The sequence below is a fragment of the Anomaloglossus baeobatrachus genome, chromosome 3 (genome assembly GCF_048569485.1).
Source record: "Anomaloglossus baeobatrachus isolate aAnoBae1 chromosome 3, aAnoBae1.hap1, whole genome shotgun sequence".
Taxonomy (NCBI): Eukaryota; Metazoa; Chordata; class Amphibia; order Anura; family Aromobatidae; genus Anomaloglossus; species Anomaloglossus baeobatrachus.
The window spans coordinates 149,052,032-149,075,021 of record NC_134355.1 but is presented as its reverse complement, the minus strand read 5'-3'; the positions used below and the strand labels follow the sequence as shown (position 1 = coordinate 149,075,021).

The 22,990-nt window shown below is 42.8% G+C and overlaps 1 protein-coding gene across 1 annotated transcript in view; it reads left to right on the top strand.

Moving 5' to 3' along the window:
• The window catches only part of UTRN (utrophin), a 1,025,654-nt gene that overhangs the window by 328,174 nt on the left and 674,490 nt on the right, over window positions 1-22,990 (top strand). The window contains exons 26-31 of the mRNA XM_075339520.1: window positions 432-602; window positions 3,667-3,846; window positions 6,939-7,073; window positions 10,692-10,841; window positions 13,706-13,867; window positions 19,199-19,327. Of these exons, the coding sequence (XP_075195635.1) occupies window positions 432-602; window positions 3,667-3,846; window positions 6,939-7,073; window positions 10,692-10,841; window positions 13,706-13,867; window positions 19,199-19,327 (927 nt within the window). The remainder of the gene's footprint in view (window positions 1-431; window positions 603-3,666; window positions 3,847-6,938; window positions 7,074-10,691; window positions 10,842-13,705; window positions 13,868-19,198; window positions 19,328-22,990) is intronic.

Genomic DNA, 22,990 nt, shown 5'->3' with positions numbered 1-22,990 from the left:
GTCTAATGTGAACATATTGCTGAATGTGAAAATATATTGGGCAAATATTTCTGAAATATTGAAAATAATTTTAAGAAACTTGAGGTTTAATAATAATAATAATAATAATAATAATAATAATTTTTATTTATTTAGTAATTTTTATTTAAATAGTGCCAATATATTCCGCAGCGCTTTACAATTCAGTATAAAAGTACTATTGTATTGTCAGAGAAACTTTTTGTTATTAGTTAATACTATCATCATGCAGAGATTGAAAATAATTTGTCGTAAGTCAATTCCAAAAATTGTAAAAAAGTCTTCTCACTGCCTTCTTTATGTACCTATGTGTGTAATGTCTTGCAATGTGGTTATAGTTCAGTGGCTTTTGGCAATTTCCATACACACAAGTGTCCAGCTAGAAGTCAGATTTGCTTCTGTTTGCGTCTTAGGTAATTCATCAGATGAACAGGTTGTCCGAAAGTCAAGAGAAGGCAGTAAATTTAAAGAAGGACTTGGCAGAGATGCAAGAATGGATGACACAAGCTGAAGAGGAATATTTGGAGAGGGATTTTGAGTACAAGTCTCCAGAAGAGCTTGAGAGTGCGGTCGAAGAAATGAAAGTAAGGAAAAAATAGCATAGAGTGGAATTAGTCACATAACCTGAAAGAATAAAATACCATAATAATGCAGAATTATTAGTATTGAGATTAAAAAGAAAAAGTAAAAGCAGCTGAATATGAAGAATTTCTTCAGACCTAATATGTTATCCCTTCACTTAATCTCTAAACTCTTGGTCTTGAGAAAATACAAGAAAAAATATTACGGCTAAATTAACCATTAAAAGGGTTGAGGATTGTCTCTAGGTTAGTACTCATAACTAGAGACTGGCGAGCAATAAAATGCTTGAGTCCTCGAGTTGAGCAGGTGAGACGCTCTGAAAGTGCTCAACGAGTATAATGGAAGTCAATGTTCGGCTTTTCACCCACATACAGCCAGCCTTATACAGAGCATTTCCGGGAGGGAGGACATTTTCTTTTTTGGGGTCACTAAATCCGAAAACGTTGTTTTTAACGACATTGATAGGCATTCAGAGACTGTGAATGAGTCTCTCTGGGGTGCCTGCTCACATCATGCAGTAAAGTGATCCTGTGCTTTGTGGTCATTATTTCAAAAACAACACATCCAGGCACCGGTGAAACTCGGTTGAGCTACATGAGTACCCCAATGCTTGGTAGAGTACCTAACAGTGGCGAGCACGCTCGCTCAACACTATAACCTTTCCACAATATAGGTGATAAAAGTCTGACAGGTAAGGGTTTGACTGCTAAAATTCCCCACCAACCTCAATGACAGGGTGCCACTGGATTTAAGTAGGATTTTATAGGACTGAAGAAGATTGCTGACTGCTGTCCTGTGGATATATGATAGCTTGCAATTTGAGAACTAAGCTTTTAGGCCCTGTGCGGATTTTGCCGTGGATTTGCCACGGAATTGCTGCAGAAAATGTGTTTAACATTGCTGCAGTCATTCCCCAGCAAATCCTATGGGTTTTAAAAAATGCTGTGCGCTCACTGCGTTTATTTATTCCCGCGGATTTACCGCTGCGGAATTAATGAGCATGTCACTTCTTTTCTGCAGGTACCTACGGTTTTTGCCATAGATAATGGTAAAAACCGCAGGGACCAACTTGCAGAAAATCCGCGGTAAATCTGCGGTAAATCCAAGGCAAATCGCGGCAAAAACGCGGGTGTGGTTTTCCCGCGGTTTTTACTGCGGGTGCGGGATTCTTTCAGAGGGTCCGTTTTTTTCTTAAGAAAATGGCATTTTCTGGTGCGCAGCTAGCCTTAAAGGTGTTTTCTCTTCTTATCTCAGGAGTGCAGCGCTCCACTGCCTCCTGAATTCCTGCATGCCAATGGAGAGCTGTGTTCCTGACTATATGGACCAGCCGTACCACGAGTCTGCTGGCCTGAATTCTGTGGCCTCTGATCTCTAAGGCCCCATGCGCACACGGCGGTTTTTAATCTAGTTTGTGGTAACCTTTTATTCACCACAATCTGCATGCTTTTCCTTCTCCAGCAAAGTCTCTGAGATTTCAGATTTGCTGTGCACATGTTGCTTTTTTGGGGCTGCAGTTTTGTGGTGACAACAAAACTGCAGCATGTCAATTCTTTTTGGGTTTTTCCTTGCATTTTTCACCCACTAATGTTAAAAAAAACTCATACTAAATCATATGGTCAAAAACGCATGTGTTTTTGATGCCTGTTTTTGGCCACAGGGTGCATTTTTGTAGTTACGACAAAACTGCAGCGTCCGGAAATACCCTAATGCTGCAAGCAAAGGCAGCTTTGCCTCTAACATGGTAGAAGTTCAGTGACGTTGATGCTGGCCTGATATAGAGAACTGTTCAGCATCAGGGCAGCGCTTACAAGTTGTATATTAAAGAGCTTCTAAGCACTGTGCTCCTTGCCTGTAGATCGGCCACTTGCAATTTACCAAGTAAAGAACTTAATAAAAACCCTTAGGCGGGCTTTGCACGTTGCGACATCGCAAGCCGATGCTGCGATGTCGCACGCGATAGTCCCCGCCCCCGTCGCAGGTACGATATCGTGTGATAGCTGGCGTAGCGAAAATTATCGCTACGCCAGCTTCACATGCACTCACCTGCCCTGCGACCGTCGCTCTGGCCGGCGACCCGCCTCCTTCCTAAGGGGGCGGGTCGTGCGGTGTCATAGCGATGTCACACGGCAGGCGGCCAATAGTGGTGGAGGGGCGGAGATGAGCAGGATGTAAACATCCCGCCCACCTCCGTCCTTCCGCATAGCCGCCAGCGGCAGGTAAGGAGATGTTCCTCGCTCCTGCGGCTTCATACACAGCGATGTGTGCTGCCGCAGGAACGAGGAACAACATCGTACCTGTCGCGGCACCGGCATTATGGAAATGTCGGTGAATGCAACGATGATACGATAACGACGTTTTTGCGCTCGTTCATCGTATCATTTAGCATTTACACAGTACGATGTCGAAAGTGACGCCGGATGTGCGTCACTTTCGATTTGACCCTACCGACATCGCACGTGCGATGTCGCAACGTGCAAAGCCGCCCTTACTGCTCATACACATTAGATAAGAGCTCGAATTAATACACTGTTTTTTTGGTGGGATTAGTTGGCAGTGTGTTTGTGGGCTTCACTTGATGTTGGAGGAATGAAGGTTTAGGCATTTTGGACTTGCGCACACCTAATCCCATGTTCCTGCAGAGGTAAGCTGCTGCCAGAAGATGTGTGGCAGTGGCCTATTCCCCTCTCCCTAATACAACAATATGCATCGTAGCAAAGCCGAGCCAGAATCGTTTTTAGTGGACTTTGGAGGAATAACTCCTATCTGTATAGTTTTCCTTTAGTGGAGAAGTCCTGTCTAAATATAAAGACCTTTCAGCTTTAATGATACCTGCATATTAATACATTATCGGAGCATCATTTCTCATAACTCTATATTGTACCGCTCCCCTCTTTTCCCGCTAACTATGGATCAAACTGTTGCTGATAATTCCAGATACTTTTAGTACTTTTTTTTTTTTCGAATATTTAGTTTTTCAACTCCCCCAATTGAATGAATATAAGTTGACAGCATCATCGTTTTTTTTTTAAAAATCAAAAATAACATTTTTTTTTTCTTTTTCAAAAGAGAGCGAAAGAGGATGTGTTACAGAAAGAGGTGCGAGTGAAGATCTTGAAGGATAACATTATGACTATGGCTGCCAAGAGACCAGCTGGTGGCCAAGATTTGACGTTGGAGCTAAAAGAAGTTCTGGACAACTATCAGCTTCTATGTAATAGGATCCGAGGAAAATGCCACACGCTAGAGGTACATTTATGTCCATTATGCTTGTTTACATTGTGTATCCACTCTATCTACCATATTGTGTATTCATCTACTACGAATAATGGGATTCTGCTCCAGGCTTTTGCTAATTCATCTTACAGCAGCTTAATTTAGAGAAAGAGACCCTGATTCCAGCGATGTGTCACTTACTGAGCTGCTTGCTGTCATTTTGATAAAATCACTGTTTTATCTGCTGCATTTCTACCAGTTCTCTGAATGTTGAGTTCTATAACTTCACCCACACCACTGATTGGCAGCTTCCTGCCCATATACCGTGTACACAGAAAACTGATAATCATTGGTAGGTTTTGGGGCTTGAAAGAACTCATGAACATGGAGGACTACCTGGCAGTCGTCTACTAGTCCTTTAGTGATAATCTCCTTCAGATAAAACAGTAATTTTCTCAAAACTAGTTTAGTTTCCTCTTTACTATGTGAGCAATAAACCTATTTATACCTGTATTAAAAAATATTTAGTTTAACCCCTTCACGACCTTGGACGGATCTATCCGTCATAGATCGTGTCCCGTTAAGCCCCGCCCCCTGCCGCGGGCAGGCGGCGTGGATCGGCACACATATCAGCTGTTTTCAACAGCTGACATGTGTGCCTGCTAGCCGCGGGTGGAATCGCTTCCACCCGCGGCCATTAACCCCTTAAATCTTGCTGCCAAAGTCTGGCAGCAAGATTTAAATGCGCGCGGCCATGTTTGTTACTCACCGCCGCCCCCACCGGAAGTCACGTGTGTTATCACGTGACTATCGGTGGTTGCCATCGTAGCACAGGGTCATGTGATGACGCCTGCAGCTACGAAGTTTCACTTTCATTTTCCCTCGGCCGAGAGCAGAGGGAAAACCAAAGTGACTGAATCTGCTGATTACAGCGGTAAAGCTGTGATCAGCAGATAGCGATCAGCAATCGGATTGCTGATCGCTATAGCCCCCTAGGGGGACTAGTAAAATAAAAAAAAAAAGTATAAAAAAAAGTTTTAAAAAATAAAAAAAAAAACAAAAAACCTAAAAGTTCAAATCACCCCCCTTTCCCCCCATTGAAAATTAAAGGGTTAAAAAATAAATAAATATACACATATTTGGTATCGCCGCGTTCAGAAATGCCCGATCTATCAAAATATAAAATCAATTAATCTGATTAGTAAACGGCGTAGTCGCAAAAAAATTCCAAACGCCAAAATTACGTTTTTTGGTCGCCGCAAGTTTTACGCAAAATGCAATAACAGGCGATCAAAACGTAGCATCTGCGCAAAAATGGTACCATTATAAACGTCAGCTCGAGACGCAAAAAATAAGCCATCACTGAGCCATAGATCCTTAAAAATAAGAACGCTACGTGTTTCGGAAAATGGCGCAAAACGTGCGCCACTTTTATTGGACAAACTTGTGAATTTTTTTTAACCCCTTAGATACAAGTAAACCTATACATGTTTGGTGTCTACAAACTCGCACCGACCTGAGGCATCACATAGATACCTCAGTTTTACCATATAGTGAACACAGTGAATAAAATATCTCAAAAACTATTGTACGATCACACTTTTTTTGCAATTTTTCCGCACTTGGAATTTTTTTGCCGTTTTCCAGTACACTATATGGTAAAACTTATGGTTTCATTTAAAAGTACAGCTCGTCCCGCAAAAAACAAGCCCTCATATGGCAAGATTGATGGAAAAATAAAAATGTTACGCCTCTCAGAAGAAGGGGAGCAAAAAACAAAAACGCAAAAACGGAAAGTGCCCGGGGGCTGAAGGGGTTAAAGATGCATAAAAAGTGTAGAAAATGTGCAAATGTTTTGCTATTCTTAATTTATACAGATTTTTCATTTTTTCATGTATTTTTTTTTTTTTTACTTTTTTATATGTCCTCTTTTAAAACTTCTTTAGTTGCCTAGGAAACGTACAAATTTTAGTTGTCACACGGGTCTTAAGTTTAGATTTAACCCATTAACTGTCATCCAAGCTCCTAGTATTTATTAATTATGCAATATGATAAAGTACTCACCCCTGAAAAGTAGAAATAAGGATGTTGGCATCGGGGCTTGCGTCACATTGTTATATGCCATGAACGCCCTGCAGCCAATCAGCTGCCGCTTTTCCTGTGGACAAGCGGCAGAAAGAGCAATACAGCCCGATAGCAGCCTCTGATTGGCTGCAGGGCTCACGTGGCATAATGTCATTCATGCCCCGCTGCCGATATGGCAAGGACGATGTTAGTACAGGAGGAATAATTTAAAAAAGGGGTGCTCCAGGTAGTAGACCACCCATTTATCTGTGAAACTAATTTTTAAGGAACACTCCAAGAAAAACTGAATATACTGTGTCAAAAGGGTTTTCCAAGATCAAATGCTATAGAATTACACAATAATCATTACGTGCCTGATGAATCCCCTGTTGATCTAATGTCTCTGCTCTGAGGCTCCGCGCTGGTTTCTGTTTACTTCTCGGCAGCAATCACATGTGACCACTGCAGACAATCACTTGCCTCACTTATTAGACTGAGGCAAGTGATTGGCTGCGCGATGGATCACGTGTTATAGATGGGAGTGCACCGCTAAAGCCCTATACCAAACACTAATGGGAAGTAGCAGAAAGGTGGCACCGGAGGTGTAGGGGCCTCAACAGATTTGTGTGCCTATTTTGTTATTTTAAAGCATTACCTGCCCTGATTTTCTCCAAGAACGGACAACTTCTTTAAACTATTTTATAAGAGAGAGCTTGTGCTGGTGTTTTGTCCTATACATCTTTCCATATACAAATGGTAATTATTTGTGAATGTAATGTTTTTTATGAAAAACGTCAGTAGCCACATTAAACCATAACACTGACTTAGATGAGCAGAAAAGTATCCACTGACGCCAATTGATTTAAGTAATTTATATTTTTGATTAGAACTGGCAGACACACCTTCATGGTGTTGTCAAGTAAAATTAAAGTATGATGGCTGAAGGCTATGAAAGGGAGTTATGTGCGAAGAATCATCATGAGTCCTCATGGGAGAAGATATTAAAATAAGGGGACTGACCTAATTCATTAAGTGTTTCAGCGTTTTGTGTTGATCCATAGGAAGTGTGGTCTTGCTGGATAGAACTTCTGCATTTTCTAAATTTGGAGACAGCTTGGTTAAATACATTGGATGAACAAATACAGAACACGGCAATCCTCCCTGACAAAGCCGAGGCTGTGAGTGAAGCAATGGAGGTAGGGTTACTGTTGGTTGCTTCATTAAGCTAATGGGGCAGGTCTTATATTATTTTTGTAAATGGAATTATAGTCATGGCCAAAAGTGTTAGAACCCTTGAAATTTTCAATGAAATTAAGTATTTCTCCCTGAAAATTATTGCAATTACACATGTTTTGTTATACACATGTTAATTTCCTTTGTGTGTATTGGAAAAAGATACATACACACACACACACACACACAAACACACACATACACACACAAACACACACATACATACACACACACACACACATACAAACACACACATACACACACAAACACACACACACAAACACACACATACATACACACACACACACACATATACACACACACACACACACATACAAACACACTCACACACACACGCAAACACACACACTATAAAAGACAAATTGAACATAATTTCACACAAAACTCCAAAAATAGGCCGGACAAATTTGTTGGCACTCTCAACTTAATATTTAGTTGCCCACCTTTTGGAATAAATAATTGCAATAAATCGCTTCCTATAACCATCAACAAGCGTATTACACCTCTCACCTAAAATTTTGGACCATTCTTCTTTTGCACACTGCTCCAGGTCTCTCATATATGAAGGCACCTTCTCCCAACAGCAATTTTAACATCTCTCCAGAGATGTTCAATGGAATTTATATCTGGACTCATTTCTGCCACTTCAGAACTCTCCAGCACTTTGTTTCCATCCATTTCTGGGTGCTTCTTGAAGTATGATTGGGGTCATTGTCCTACTGGAAGACTGATGACCCGGATGTAAACCCAGCTTTCTGACACTGGGCACTACATTGCCACCCAAATCCTTTGGTACTGTAATTTTCAGATTTCATGATGCCTTGTACAAAGTCAAGGCACCCAATGCCAAAGGCAGCAAAACGACTCCAAAACATCTTTGAGCTTTTACCATATTTAACTGTAGGTACTGTGTTCTTTTCTTTTGTAGGCCTCATTTCATTTTCGGTAAACAGAATAATGTGTTTTGCCATGAAGCTCTATCTCAAAGCTCTCTATCTATGTCCACTAGACACTTTCCTAGAAGGATTTTGGAAAACTGCAGTCCATCTTTTTTATGTGTCTGTGTCAGCAGTGGGGTCCTCCTAGGTCTCCTGCCACAGTGTTTATTTTCATTCAAATGTCGATAGGTAGTTCTCACTGACACTGATGCATCCTGAGCCTGCAGGACAGCTTGAATTTCGTTGAAACTTGATTGGGGCTGTTTATCCACCATCTGGACTATCCTGCGTTGCAACCTTTCATAATCAATTTTTCTCTGCTGTGCACGTCCAGGGAGATGAGCTACAGTGCCATGCGTTGTAAACTTCTATATTATGTTGCGGACAAAGGAATATCAAGATATTTCGATATGGACTTGAAACCTTGAGATTTTTGATATTTTTTAAGAATTTTGGTTTTCAAGTCCACAGACATTGCTCTTCTCCTCTTTCTGTTGTCCATGCTTAGTGTGGAACATACAGACACACAATGCAAAGATTAGGTCAACTTCTCTTTTTATCTGGTTTCAGGTGTGATTTTCATATTGCCCACACCTGTTACTTACCATAGGTGAGTTTGAATAAGCATCACATGCTTGAAACAAAGTCGTTTACCCATAATTTTAGAAAGATGACAAAAATTTTTGGGGTTTTGTGTGAAATTATGTCAAATTTGCCTTTTTTTCTCTGTTTTCTTTCGTGTTGTTCCAATACACATAAAGGAAATAAACATGTGCATAACAGAACTTGTGTAACTGCAATAATTTTCTGGGACAAATACTTCATTTTTTGGAACAATTTCAAGGGTGTCAACACTTTCGTCCATAACTGTATGTTCTTAAATTCCAATATATTCTGTGTTAATATTTGTCCTTTGAGCTGTTTTGCATGGTGTTTATTTACATTAGTGAAAATAGCAGGATACATGCATAGGCTACCTTGAATGTGTATTATGTCTTTATGCAAGACACGTAAGTAAACTATGTTTCTGTCTCTACAGTTAGAGCTTTTCAGGGGGCTGTCTGGGCTTAAGAGTGACTACATACCTGTAGCTTATGTGACAGCAGACTACCTGTAAATTCTCATGTCGCACGCAGCATGTGCTGTGAGGTTTCTCTGCTGGCCTTTGAGAGTGGTTGAATATGTGATGTCAATTATGTGATATGCATACTCCCAGCCATATTCCAACTAGACTGTTTCCAACCTCACTCAATATACTTCCATTGAATGAGTCCATGCCCATTTAGTCGGAATGTGGCCAGGAGTATGCATATCGCATACTTGTGGACACTTGTTTGCCGTCTCTCGGCATCGCAGAATCCTCACAGTGCGCTGTGTGCACGATGTGATGATTTACAAGTCTGCAGTCACGTAGATTAGTGCATGTAGACTGCAGTTTAGAATCTATTAGCATGAAATGTGCTTGATTTTTGTTTTAGGACACATCCACCTTTACATTATTATAGCTCCGATGCATCTATGATACAAAAATAAATTATTTAAACATCTTATTACTTTATGTATACACCCCTAATGCAGACTCCTCAGTGTCTGCATGATTACAGATGTGTTGCCATATGGTACTCTGTTCTGTCTGACCTCCTTTGCTTGCTATCATTTGAAGGCAGTAGACGTGGTGTAGATTGAAGAGAGGAAAACTTGACTGACGGATCAGACAACACAAAGTTTGTTTTTAGTATGTTACCATGTATATGCATGGATCTGCATTGGAGCTTAGAACATATAGCTAAGGATATATTTGCTTTTTCATTCGTTTTTTATGCATTGGAAAAATATAAAGTAGGTCTGATTATTTGAGGCTCCTAGTTATAGTATATCACAGCTAGAAGATATTTTCCTGTTCTGATGAAGGGTGTGTTTTTCTACACTTTTCACTTTATGACCTTTTTTGCTATAGTATTTCAATTTAATTTATTGTATGCTTGCTTTTTTCAAGCATACATTCTCTTATCATAGTTATGCTCTCATATCCATTTTTTATGCAAAATACTGTAAATTATAAATCCTTAAAGGGGCTGTCATTTCTAAAATGATAAGTCTGCAGCCACTTAATATGACTGCAGATTTATGAATTCTTAAAGTGCGCAGACACTGTGCGCTGCGAGGATTCACCGGTTTCTGAGCTGGGAATTGTGGTTAAGTGACCGCAACTGTGTGATAAGTATGTTCCCGGCCAGAACACTACTAGTGGGCACTGCCTCACTCATTTCAAGTGTATTGAACAAGACCGCCCCCATCAGGCGGCCATGTAACCAAAAATGAAAGAAAGATGTGCTCCACGAGAGGGATCACTAGACGGTCAATAATTACTAGTCGGACGCACTCTTTTGATAAGCTTGTATTCAGCGAGGTTACGCCAACTAGTCGGGTTCTGGCTGAGAACATGCATATCACACAGTTGCGGCCACGTAACCACTGTTTCCAGCTCAGAAACCGGCGAATCCTCGCAGCACACAGTGCGTGCACTTGGGGAATTCATACATTTCTTCTTTTTTTGGGGCGGGGAATGGGGGGGTCACCCCCTCATAGTAAACAGCTTAGTTTCTCTATTTTGTTCTCTAGTCATTAGAGTCAATCCTTCGACATCCAGCTGATAACAGAACTCAGATCCGTGAGCTTGGACAAACCTTGATCGATGGAGGAATACTTGATGACATCATCAGTGACAAGCTGGAGGCGTTCAATGCCCGCTACGAGGAGCTGAGCCATTTTGTAAGTACTGAAATCATTACTATTTTTATTTCTTTGTGTGCGCCAGTGGCTCTTTTTTTCGTATTTCATTTTCATGCGATTTTATGAACTTTAATGTTGTAGAAAAGTCTATGCACATTGATAGAAATAATAATGTAGTGGGTTTGGTGAAATTTATGCAAAAATTATTATATGGCTTCACTGGTAGATCAACTGTACCCATCTGAAAATGTAAAGGAACGCCCGTGGCATGATCACGTCATAGTCACTAATGTTACACTAGTTCAGCTAATGTTTCCATTTGTTGTAACTTTAATAAATTAAACCACTACACCACTAAAGACGGAATTTGGAAAGTGTTCTTTTTGGTCAAGCATGTTTTTGAAGTTTTGCCAATGTAACAACTAGAGGAGAATACACCCTCCTGTCAGATGACTAACTGCGTTCCAAGTGGAAATGCCAATTTGTTTTTCACTATACACTTTGAAAAGGGTTTTTTGTGTATACATGAGAAGCATTTTTCGGGGAAGCCGCAACAGAAAATGAATAATGGCTATGCATTTGTTGGGAATTGGCCATATCTCCGAGCATCAATGCCTCCATTAGTGCCGGCTGTAATGGTATAAAGCAGACTGGACTCCGGAGCAATAGAACACATTCTCTGGTGTAATGAATCACACTTTCATTATCTGGATGTCTAATGGATGATTTGAGCTTGAAGGAAGCCAGGAATATTACAATAAGGCCCCCATTTACATTACGCTGTGTGCCCAATTATCAGGCAAAGTGAGTATTTTGACCACATCATCTTGTTTATGTAGATTTTTTAGGAAGGGGTGAGGCATTCTTGAAATTGCTAAGATATTGGGCAATGGTCACAAATATTTGGATGTGATAAGAGAGCCATCAAAAGTCTTATTGCAAATAATCAGCAGGGTTGTAGAAGTATAACAGTTAAATCCAGCGATGAAACTCACATAAAATCTTCAATCTTTATTCCAAAGATTGCAAACTAGTAAATATCGGGCACGACACACAACAGGACAGGTATACCTACATGTTTCGGCGTAATGCCTTATCCAATTACCATGAATAAGTCATTACACTGAAACCCGTAGGGTATACCTGTCCTGTTGTGTGTTGTGCCCGATATCTACTACTTTTTAATCTTTGGAATAAAGTTGAAGATTTTATTTGAATATCATCACTGGATTTACCTTTCACGTTTGGTCTGCCAGCCCTGACCAGAGCATTTCCATTTGATGATCAAGTCTTGGTTTTAGCTATCTACTACCCAGTGAGCTGACTGTCCTCACCCACCTCATAAAAATATATCTTGGGACAAAATATGCACATCAACTGTCAAAAATGTGAGAAGACTCAAAGATGAAGTAACGAGGATCCCATTGCCCTCCAGTACTGTCCTATTGCAGAACTGCAACCTCCCAGAAGAACAGGATGTTCAGTGCTCAGAAACGTGGCCGAAGTAAGGTAGGTTACAACTTCCCTGGAGGCCCAGAAGCATACGATGTTCAGTGCTCAGAGACATGGCTGAGATATGGAAGGTTTCCACCTTCCTGGAGCCGAGAAGCAAAAGATGTTCAGTGCTCAGAACCATGGCCGAGGTAAGGAAGGTTTCCACCTTCATGGAGGCCCAGAAGCACAGGATGTTCAGTGCTCAGAGACATGGCCGAGATAAGGAAGGTTGCAAACCTCCCCAGAGGCCCAGAAGTACACGATGTTCATTGCTCAGAGACATGGCCAATGTCTGATTAGTCTGTGGTTCACATCTTCCAACACTAACTAGGTCTCATGTGGTCACGTGGGGCACAATGCATATCTTTGACCTCAGTGATGTTCATTGCACCGCACATGAGGCATAGTCAGTGCCAGAAGGTTCAGACCAAAGAGCGATCCATGACAAGCGGAGGATCAGGCAGTAAGCTGCGGCATCAGGGCAGGTGAGAGACGGGAATAGGAAAGGTGAGTATAAACTTTATTATTGGCCCTCCATTTATTATGCTTTGGGTACTGGAGAGTACTGAAAGCATAATAAGCGTCTGTTCGGGACAGATTTGAGCGAATCTGCCTAAATATGAATTTTGTGACATATGCTCATCTCTAGTCAAGCTTTATTATGTGTTATTTTTTGTATTTGTATATACATATTACTAACTTTAATTTTACTAATCTCCATACTATTGTCAAGTGATTAATATATTGCACTACACTCTGTGGAAGACTCTTTTCTCTTTTAAGCCGGCTTCACACTTGCGATTAACTCGCACGAGTACAATGTGAGAAAATCTCGCATTGCACTTGGACCAATATTAATCAATGAGGCAGCTCCCATCTGCTATTTTTTTCTCAGTCCAAATCGGACTGAGAAAAAAAATGGCAGCATGCTGCGTTTTGGTGAGTTTCTTGCACGAGTCTCTTCAATGCAAGTCTATGGGTGCGTGAAAAAAAAGGATGTCACACGGACGGCACATACACAATCCTTGTGACATCTGTTTTTCTCAATACATTTCACGCATGTAGCAGAGAACACTGTAAATGCTTCTGTACATAACAGTACATGAATAGCAGCTGCTGAGGGTAAAAACTGATTGCACACTGATGAAAAGTGAACTAAAATTGTCCTACTTTCTAGCATGAGAATCGGACCGATTTAACACTTGCAAGTGTGATTCCAGCCTTAGAGATAAACTTTTGCGCCTACATTATCCTACGTATCAACATATTCCCAATGCAGGCAATCGTTAGGCCTCCCTCAGGAGCAGCGCTCATTGGCCTTGAGGTGGAGTCCCTGTATAGGGAAGGTGACTTTGTGTGTAGGATTATAAAACTAAATCACAATCACTAAGGGTATTGTTTCTTCTCAGGCTGTGAACCGGCAGATCTCTTTGGAGCAGCACCTGCAGACACTGCGTGAGAGCGATCATATGCTGCAAGTCCTGCAGGAATCCCTAGAAGAGCTGGATAAACAGCTCACCACATACCTGACTGACAGAGTGGATGCCCTGCGATTACCACAGGAGGCTCAGGTATCTCAGCAATGTCTTTCAAGTGTGTGAGAGCCGCCTCACCTCCTCTCTTCATTTGCAACTCAATCTCTTAGTACATTTCTGTATTGTGCCTCAAAGTAAATGAGGCTTTGGGCAGGGACTTCATTATTATACCCTATTTACTGTGAAACCTAAAGTAGAAATGTAGTTTCCTTTACAAATTTTCCCCTTAAAATTATTATGAATTTATCCTACAATTTGTATTCCCCAAAATTTGATTTTTACTTTTTTTTGGAGAGGGTGAGTGGGAGTAATTTGATTTGCACAAATTAACCAAAATGAGAGGAAGACAGGTGCCATTTTGATGGTTTATTTCTAGGACTAGGAAGGGGTTACAAATAATAGATTATATTCACTTATCCAAGGCCTGCTCCTCAGGGGCAGACATATTATTTGTGCAGCCGCACAGGGGCCCAAGAGGTTAGGGGGCCCAATTTTACCTCCAAAGAAGGTATAATAGTTGATTTTGATGTGTTTTTGGGATGCAAAGGGCCCATATGTAGTTCTGGCACAGGAGCCCTTTTCTGACTGCGTCCGCCAGTCTTCCTGACAGCTCAGTCTGGTCCTCCACTTTGCTTCGTAACGTTCTTCTCTTCGATCATCTCTTCTTTGGTCTTGTATTCGGTCTTCCAGAATTAACTACCGTAGGTCTTGCATTTAGACTTAAAAACACATGAGGCCTAGAAGACTGAAGAGAAGACGGAACAGGGGTCTAGGTGGGAACCGGTGACAACAGGACAGGTTAGGGTAGGCCTAGGACAGGTTAGTATAAACTTTCATTGATTTTTAACATCCTCTTGGCCATTTTCTTTTTCTTTTGGTGTCTGGAGACACCTGAGAGCATAATAAGAATCTTTTAAGGGTAGATCTGATTAGGACAGAATTCACCCTGCCGGCTGAATCAAGCGATTCTGCCCAAAACCAATTTCGACAGTTTTGCTTATCTCTAACGGCTCTATCATGATAAACAAACTGATCATTCTACAAACTTGCAAGACAAAGTGAAAGTAAATTATTTTGCCCAAACTCTGCTGCCACCTGCTGGATTATATGATTATATATATTTTTTGTTCATGTGACTAAATTGCTGAAATAAAGTTTACTGAAGAAAACCAAATATACACCAATTGTAAAAGTTGTTTTTTTTCTTTTTTTTTTAATACTTGATATGATGGGGTTAATGATACATTGTAATTGCTTATCTTTAAAGGGGTATTCCAGAAGAAACCAGTTAACACATATCGACTGCCAAATGATCCAAATGCCTAAACCCCCCCTCCTTTGTTCCCAAAAAGTTAGCTTATTAATGTACTTGTCTATTTTGGGCACTCCCAAAGAAAATTAATGAATCACCCCTCCATTCAGATGGAATGTTCCTTATTTAAAGGGAATCTGTCAGAAGGGTTTTGCTATGGAATCTTATAGCAGGATAATGTAGAGCGTGCTTGACTCCAGTGATATATCGCTTAGGCCGTGGCCACACGGGGCACTAGTGCGATCCTCGCATGACAGTCGGCTCACACTGGCAGCACAGCGGGAGCCAAGTGTCATGCAAGTGTCCCTGCGACTGAGGTCCGTTCATGCGATCAGACCTCAGCTGCGAGGGGCGGGCCGGCTCTGAGGAGGGGAGGGAAGGATTTATCTCCCTCTCTCCTCCATAGCCGGCTATTGCCATTCTCGCCCTGCACTCGCAGTACACAGTGTACCACGAGTGCAGTGCGATTTTTCTCTCGCCCCATTCACTTGAATGGGTGTGAGAGAAAGAGTCTCACATTACAGTTGCAGCATGCTGCGATTGTTTTCTCTGTCCCATTAGGGCTGAGAAAATAATCGCTCATGTGTGCTGACACACAGACTAATATTGGTCCGAGTGGAATGCGATGTTTTATCGCACGCCACTCGCACCGTTTTTCTCGCCGTGTGTCTTAGGCCTTACTGGACTGCTTGGTGCAGGTTTTAAAGAATCCCTGTTTTGTGTGATGTAGATGTAGCAGTGGTCAGAATGCTGAGCTGTCTAAAACAAGTCCACACTCCCACCTGGCAGCTTCCTGTGTACAATGTTCAGAGAGCTGCCAATCAGTGGTGAAGGGATGGTTTAATAGATTGGCTTGACAGCCCTCCATGAGACATGTAGTCAGGCAGTGATAGTCTACTGCTGATAAAACACTGATTTTGTTGAAACTACAGCTCATGACTTAATAAGTGACACAACCCTGTGATCATGCATCCCTACACCCTCTCACCACCCCAATATGCTGCTCTCAGATTAAACAGTAGTGGAGAGGGAAAAAGGGGAAAATGCCGCGCTGCTGCCAAAATGAATAAACTGTTGATATATTAAAATTTTCTTCTTTTATTTCATAGGTCTACGCGTTTCAGGGATCAAAGTCCCTTTCTTCAGTACAGAGAAAGAAAATCAACAATCCTTTATCCTGAAGAAGGGGACTTTGATCCCTGAAATGCGTAGACCTATGAAATAAAAGAAGAAAATTTTTATATATCAACAGTTTATGCATTTTGGCAGCAGCGCGGCATTTTCCCCTTTTTCCTTCTCCACTACTGAAGTTTAATCCACATGGAGCTGTGGGAGCCGCCATTATCTAAAGCTTTCATAGAGTTGTGACTTTCACAACCCCAATAGGCGAGTGTTATTTCGTACACACTTTACTGTAATACCTGACAAGACCCTATTTTGCTCTTTTTATCCCCAGTTTTACTCAGATTAAACAGCAAACATCTATGACAGATTCCTTTTAAACACCCCTTCTGCTATTTTTTGGTCTGGGCTTAGCTTTGCCTAAACAAAAAATGCAGCAAAATATGGACTAGGTATTGTTACTGCTGAAGCCTCAAAGATTTATTTTTTCAAGCTACATGGTTACTTTAAATTTACTTAAAGTGTAACCAGCATTTCAATTTGTATTTCATAAATCAATAGTACAAATGAAAATTAGCAACTTTGTAATATATCTTATCAGATAAATCGGCATCTCTCTCTGCCAGAATTGATCAGTCATTATCAACATTCTCAATTCCGAGGTAAAATCTGTATTCAGTGAAGACTTTCCCATTATTGAGATAGGAGATGGCAGTTAGTACTGATGAGATTCTATGTAGATAGAAGAGTGAGGAAGGGGTGGAGCTCTGGCACTAGCTCCTCCCTCTTCTTATAGCTCCTTCCCTTCCCATCTTCACTGAATACAGATTTTACTTCAGAATTGAGAATTTTGATAATGACTGATCACTTCTGGTAAAGAGAGAAGCAGATTTGTATGATTTTATATGGCAAGCATATGAGTGAAAGTTTGGTTAGTAAGGAACATTTTCATTATGAGGATTTATTATTATTATTATTTTTATTATTATTATTACAGAGTCTTTACCAAATGTGTATTCAAATGTCAAACCATCTGGTCTGGCATAAAATTATAATTGATCCATTGACCCCATGTACATTTCTTGGAAGGTGGTTTTGTAAATATTTTGTGAAGCAAGTGGTATAATAAATTCCCCTATATATTTAATTGTTTGTACAACTAGTGTTATTATCCAATCCAGGGTGATATGTGTTGCCCTGGATTGTAAAGGACCTTTATTCACATGTTATACACGCACATAGCTTCCAAAAGCCAATAATAATTATCGTTATATAGCGACATATTCCGCAGCACTTTCCAATCCATAGCGGACATGTACAAACAATAAAGACGTTATAGAGTAACACATGATTAACAATTAGCAGGCGGCGTGAAGTCCTTACTCGGAAGCTTATAATTTAAGAGGAAATAGGGGTAGCACAATAAGGTCCAGTCATCAGTGTAATGAATAAACAGGGACATTAAAACAATGCTGCATGAATCAATCAGTAAAGCCTGCTTTACACCTTACGATTTCGCATATGATATCGTATGCGATCATAACCGCCCCCATCATATGTGCGGCACGTTCAATTTGTTGAATGTGCCGCACATACGAGTAACCCCCCGTCACACGTACTTACCCGTCCATACGACCTTGATGTGGGTGGCGAACGTCCACTTCCTGGAGTGGGAGGGACGTTCGGCGTCACATCGACGTCACGCGGCAGCCGGCCAATAGAAGCGGAGGGGCGGAGCTGAGCGGGACGTAAACATCCCGCCCACCTCCTTCCTTCCGCATTACCGGCCGGGAGCCGCAGGACGCAGGTAAGATCTGTTCATCGTTCCCGGGGTGTCACACACTGCAATGTGTGCTACCCCGGGTACGATGAACAATCTGACGTTCAATTCATGAGGAATGAGCGACGTGCGTGCGATGAATGTTTTACCGTTCAATCGCAATCGCACGTAGCTGTTACACACTGCAATGTACCATACGATGCCGGATGTGCGTCACTTACGACGTGACCCCACCGACACATTGTAAGATACATTGCAGTGTGTAAAGCGGGCTTTAGTTTCTGTATAAGTATAGATTCAATGTAAGTATAGATTCAAAGTGCTGCTGAGTACATGGAGGGTGTGTGAACAGTTTACAGAGATGTGTTTTCAGAGCATGATTAAAACTGTGGATACAGGACAGTAACCAAATGATCTTGGGTAGTGCATTCCTAAGGACTGGCGGCTGCTCTAGAGAAGTCTTGGAGAGAGGAGTGTGTGGTTTGGATTATAGAGGATGCTAATCTTAAATCATTAGATCATTAGAGGAATGGAGAGGACAGGTAGGGTAGTAGACAGAGATGAGGGAGGCGATGAAGGATGGTGCAAAACAGTGGAGAACTTTGTGGGTAAGAGTTTAGATTGGACTCTGTCATATGGGAAACCAGTGCAATGATTGGCACAGCATGGAGGCATCGGTGTAATGGTTGGACATAAACACGATCTTGGTTGCTATATTCTGAATAGAGCAAGACCTATTAGTTGCAGTAGTCCAGATTGGTTGAAAGGTTTTGCTGTATCAAAGGTAAGGAAAGGTCACATTCTATAGATGTTTACAGGTGACATTAGTGAGCAAGTGATCTAATATAGAAAGTGAAGGAATCAAACATAACCCCAAGACAGTGAGTGTGCTGTTTAGAAGATTTGCTAGAACTACACACAGGAATGGCAATATCAGGTTTTGGTTGGTTAGTAGAAGAAGGAAAACAACTTCTCTTTTTTTTTTTTTTTTTAAAGATTCAGGAAGGACATGATGTAGAGACAGACGAAATAATGTAGGATCCTCATTTTAATGCCATGCCACTTGGCCTCTACAGACGTATCATAGAAATTTAGGGAGGACATGTTCTGCATTGTTACATATTGGAAATAACTGTCTAATGTTTTTATGTAGAAAATTCAAGCTGATATCAGTAGCCATGAAGCAGCCCTTGAAGACCTGAAGAAAACAGTCCGCCCTGCAGTGCAGTCAGTTCCAGAGGTTAAATCTTCACGAGGAGGATCCCAGCTGGATGTTCTACAGGTAAATATGGTCTGAGGTTGATGACAAATATTGCTAGGTACGAACCTTAATCGACAACCTCAAAGTGTTTTTCAGGCATGACCAGCTGTCAGTAAACCACTTTGAATAGTTTTTTCTTTTTGGTTTTATACCCAATGATCCAAATTCATAAAGGTATTTTTGTTGTTTTTTTTTGTTGTTGTTGTAAAACGTCTTCAAATGTTCATTCATGTTTGGGAAATTTTTTGCAGATTTTGCCGTTTTTATGCCAGTCCCAGCCAACTTTGCCAAAATGGGTGGAGCATTTGTGGTTCAGGACTGGGCATGGCTAAGCTCACCTGTCTAATTCATCAACATTTACGCCATTTAAGTGGTGTAAATTTTGGCAGAAATATCCTCCTGTTCCTGATTGGAGTAACTTTTCTGGCAGAGATGCCCACCAGTTGTAAGATGCTCCTTATTCATTACATTGCGTGCGCCTCTGAACTAGCCGCATCTTGCGCCACCTATCCTGTTTATTAAGACTAGCTTACAAAACTCCAGTCTTAATGTATCGCACCTAATGTCTTTAATTAATAAGAAGAGACCTTGAAGAATTGGCTAATATAAAAGTATTAGTAGGGGTCAGCTAAATGTGCAGCAGTACAGCACGTATGGTTTTAGCACTGACTGTATGTGACACCGCCACTTAGTCTTCTCGTAGTTGCTGTACGCCAATCTGCTTTTTGCCTTCATTTGCCCATTATTGATGATGTCGTAGAACAATAATGTCTCCCTGGATCATTGTCACATTGTTTCACCCCTGCCTGTTACATATACAGGCGGCTATAAGAAATTGTGATTTCTGTGTGTCACCACTTCTCATGTCCAAAGTTGCCAAATTGTAAAATTAATCAACTTTTGGCTTGAACATGTAATAAGAAAAGGAGCATCTTTAATGTTTGTGAACTTTATTTCTTTTTCGCTCCTAATTGGGAGACCCAGACAGTGGGTGTATAGCTACTGCCTCTGGAGGCCGCACAAAGAACTACACTTAAAAGTGTAAGGCCCCTCCCCTTCTGGCTATACACCCTCCCGTAGGAGTACGGATTCCTCAGTTTTAGCTTTGTGCGCAGGAGGTCAGACACGCACGCATAGCTCCATTGTTTTTAGTCAGCAGCAGCTGCTGACTATGTCGGATGGAAGAAAAGAGGGCCCATACAGGGCTCCCAGCATGCTCCCTTCTCACCCCACTGTATGTCGGAGGTGTTTGTAAGGTTGAGGTACCCATTGCGGGTACGGCGGCAGGAGCCCACATGCTGATTCCTTCCCCATCCCTTTTTACAGGGCTCTGGGTGAAGTGGGATTTACTGGTCTCCAGGCACTGAGACCGTGCTCCATCTACAGCCCCTGGAGAAGATGCTGGATGGAGCGGAGTACATCAGGGACATGGCCCTGCTTCCTCAAGGTACTCTGTGTCCCCGTGCATTTGGCGCTCACACCGCAGCATGCTGGGTGTTGTAGTGCGCCGGGGGACATCAGCGCTACGGCGCTTGTGCCATGGCCTCATTCAGCTTTGCTGAAGCAGGCACACCTCTGGGAATCGGTCGCGCCGGCCGCTGGGACTGCGGCGCGGCTGGCACTTGTGGTGCGCCGGGGACTTCAGCGCGGCCCGCGCTTTTACGGCGGCCGCGCTGATAACTCGAGTCCCCGGCTTTTGCGGCCTGCTTCCGTTCGTTCCCGCCCCCAGACCTGCCAGTCAGGAGAGGGGCGGGACGCTGGCCACTTCTGGGAATCGGTCGCGCCGGCCGCTGGGACTGCGGCGCGGCTGGCACTTGTGGTGCGCCGGGGACTTCAGCGCGGCCCGCGCTTTTACGGCGGCCGCGCTGATAACTCGAGTCCCCGGCTTTTGCGGCCTGCTTCCGTTCGTTCCCGCCCCCAGACCTGCCAGTCAGGAGAGGGGCGGGACGCTGGCTAGTGCATCAGCGCCGAGGGCTGGAGTCGTTTTTACATACTCCAGCCCTCACAATCGGCACAGAGGGGACACTGTTTCCCGCACTTTTGTTTGGAAACTCCCACGGACCGCCCCTCTCCACAGACGCCGGCAGCCATTCCTGCTGACACGCTGAGCTGCAGAGGGGAGCCGGGGAGACCCAGACAAGGAATTCTGCGCCTCTTACCCGCTATTCAGCGGGCGGTAAGCAGCCCTCAGGGCTCACCCCCTCTTGTGCCAGTAGTATTCTTAGTATTTTGTTTCTACAAATACTTGGTATTACATAGCGCTGGTCGCCCTTTGGCTATAGACTCTCTCACATTGCAGAGAGCCAGCAGCATGTCGTCCGTTATATGCTTCCTGCACCGCATGTGGGACTTTTCTACCGGCAGGCTCCACGGACCCCCATTGTGTGCAGTGCTCGGCCCCTGCGGCGCTTGCACAGCCGGGACCTCCGCTGGACGTGACCCAGGGTGTACCACCTGTGAATGCTGTCCAGGTGACAGGAACTGAGTTTGCAGCTTTTGCTGACAGAATGTCTCTCACTATGTCACAAATTCTTGACACATTGCGAGCTAGGCCTGTACTTCAAGCCACGGACACTGTGCAATCATTGCCCCCTGGTCCCCCTCAGCTGAATTACCTCCAAGCTCCGGGACGGGCATATACACCTCAGGGTGAAGACTCTGACTCGGACGATGGCCCCGGGCAGCCTAAGCGGGCTCGCTATGACGGGCCTTCACATTCATCTCAATGGTCAGGATCCCAGCGAGATGAATCTATGGGTGATGAGGCGGACGTAACTGATCAGGATTCTGATCCTGGGACCGCTCTCAATCTAGATACACCAGATGGTGACGCCATAGTTAATGATCTTATATTTAACATCAATAAGATGTTAAATATTTCCCCACCAGCTCCTCTTGTAGAGGAGTCAGCTTCGCAGCACGAGAGAATCCATTTCAGATACCCTAAGCGTACATTAAGCACTTTTCTGGACCACGCTGACTTTAGAGACGCAATCCAGAAACCCCACGCTTATCCTGAAAGGCGTTTTCCTAAACGGCTTAAAGATACACGCTACCCTTTTCCCCCTGAGGTGGTCAAGGGTTGGACCCAGTGTCCAAAAGTGGATCCTCCAATTTCCAGGCTTGCAGCTAGATCCTTGGTTGCAGTTGAGGATGGAGCGGCACTTAAAGATGCCACTGACAGGCAGATGGAGCTCTGGCTGAAATCCATCTATGAAGCGATTGGAGCGTCATTAGCGCCTTCTTTTGCGGCCGTATGGGCACTCCAAGCTATCTCAGCCGGGCTTGCGCGAGTCGACTCAGTCACACGTGCATTTGCCCCGCAGGTAGCACCATTGACCTCGCAAATGGCGGCATTCGCGTCGTACGCGATTAATGCTGTTCTTGACGCTACAAGCCGCACGGCAGTGGCGTCAGCCAACTCCGTTGTTTTGCGTAGGGCCCTGTGGTTGAGACATTGGAAAGCAGATTCTCATTCCAAGAAGTGCTTAACCAATTTGCCTTTTTCTCGTGACCGATTGTTTGGAGAGCGTTTGGATGAAATCATCAAACACTCCAAGGGTAAGGACTCATCCTTACCGCAACACAGACAAAACAAACCCCAACAGAGGAAGGGTCAGTCTGGTTATCGGTCCTTTCGAGGACCGGGCAGGTCCCAATTCGCCTCGTCAAAAAAGACTCAAA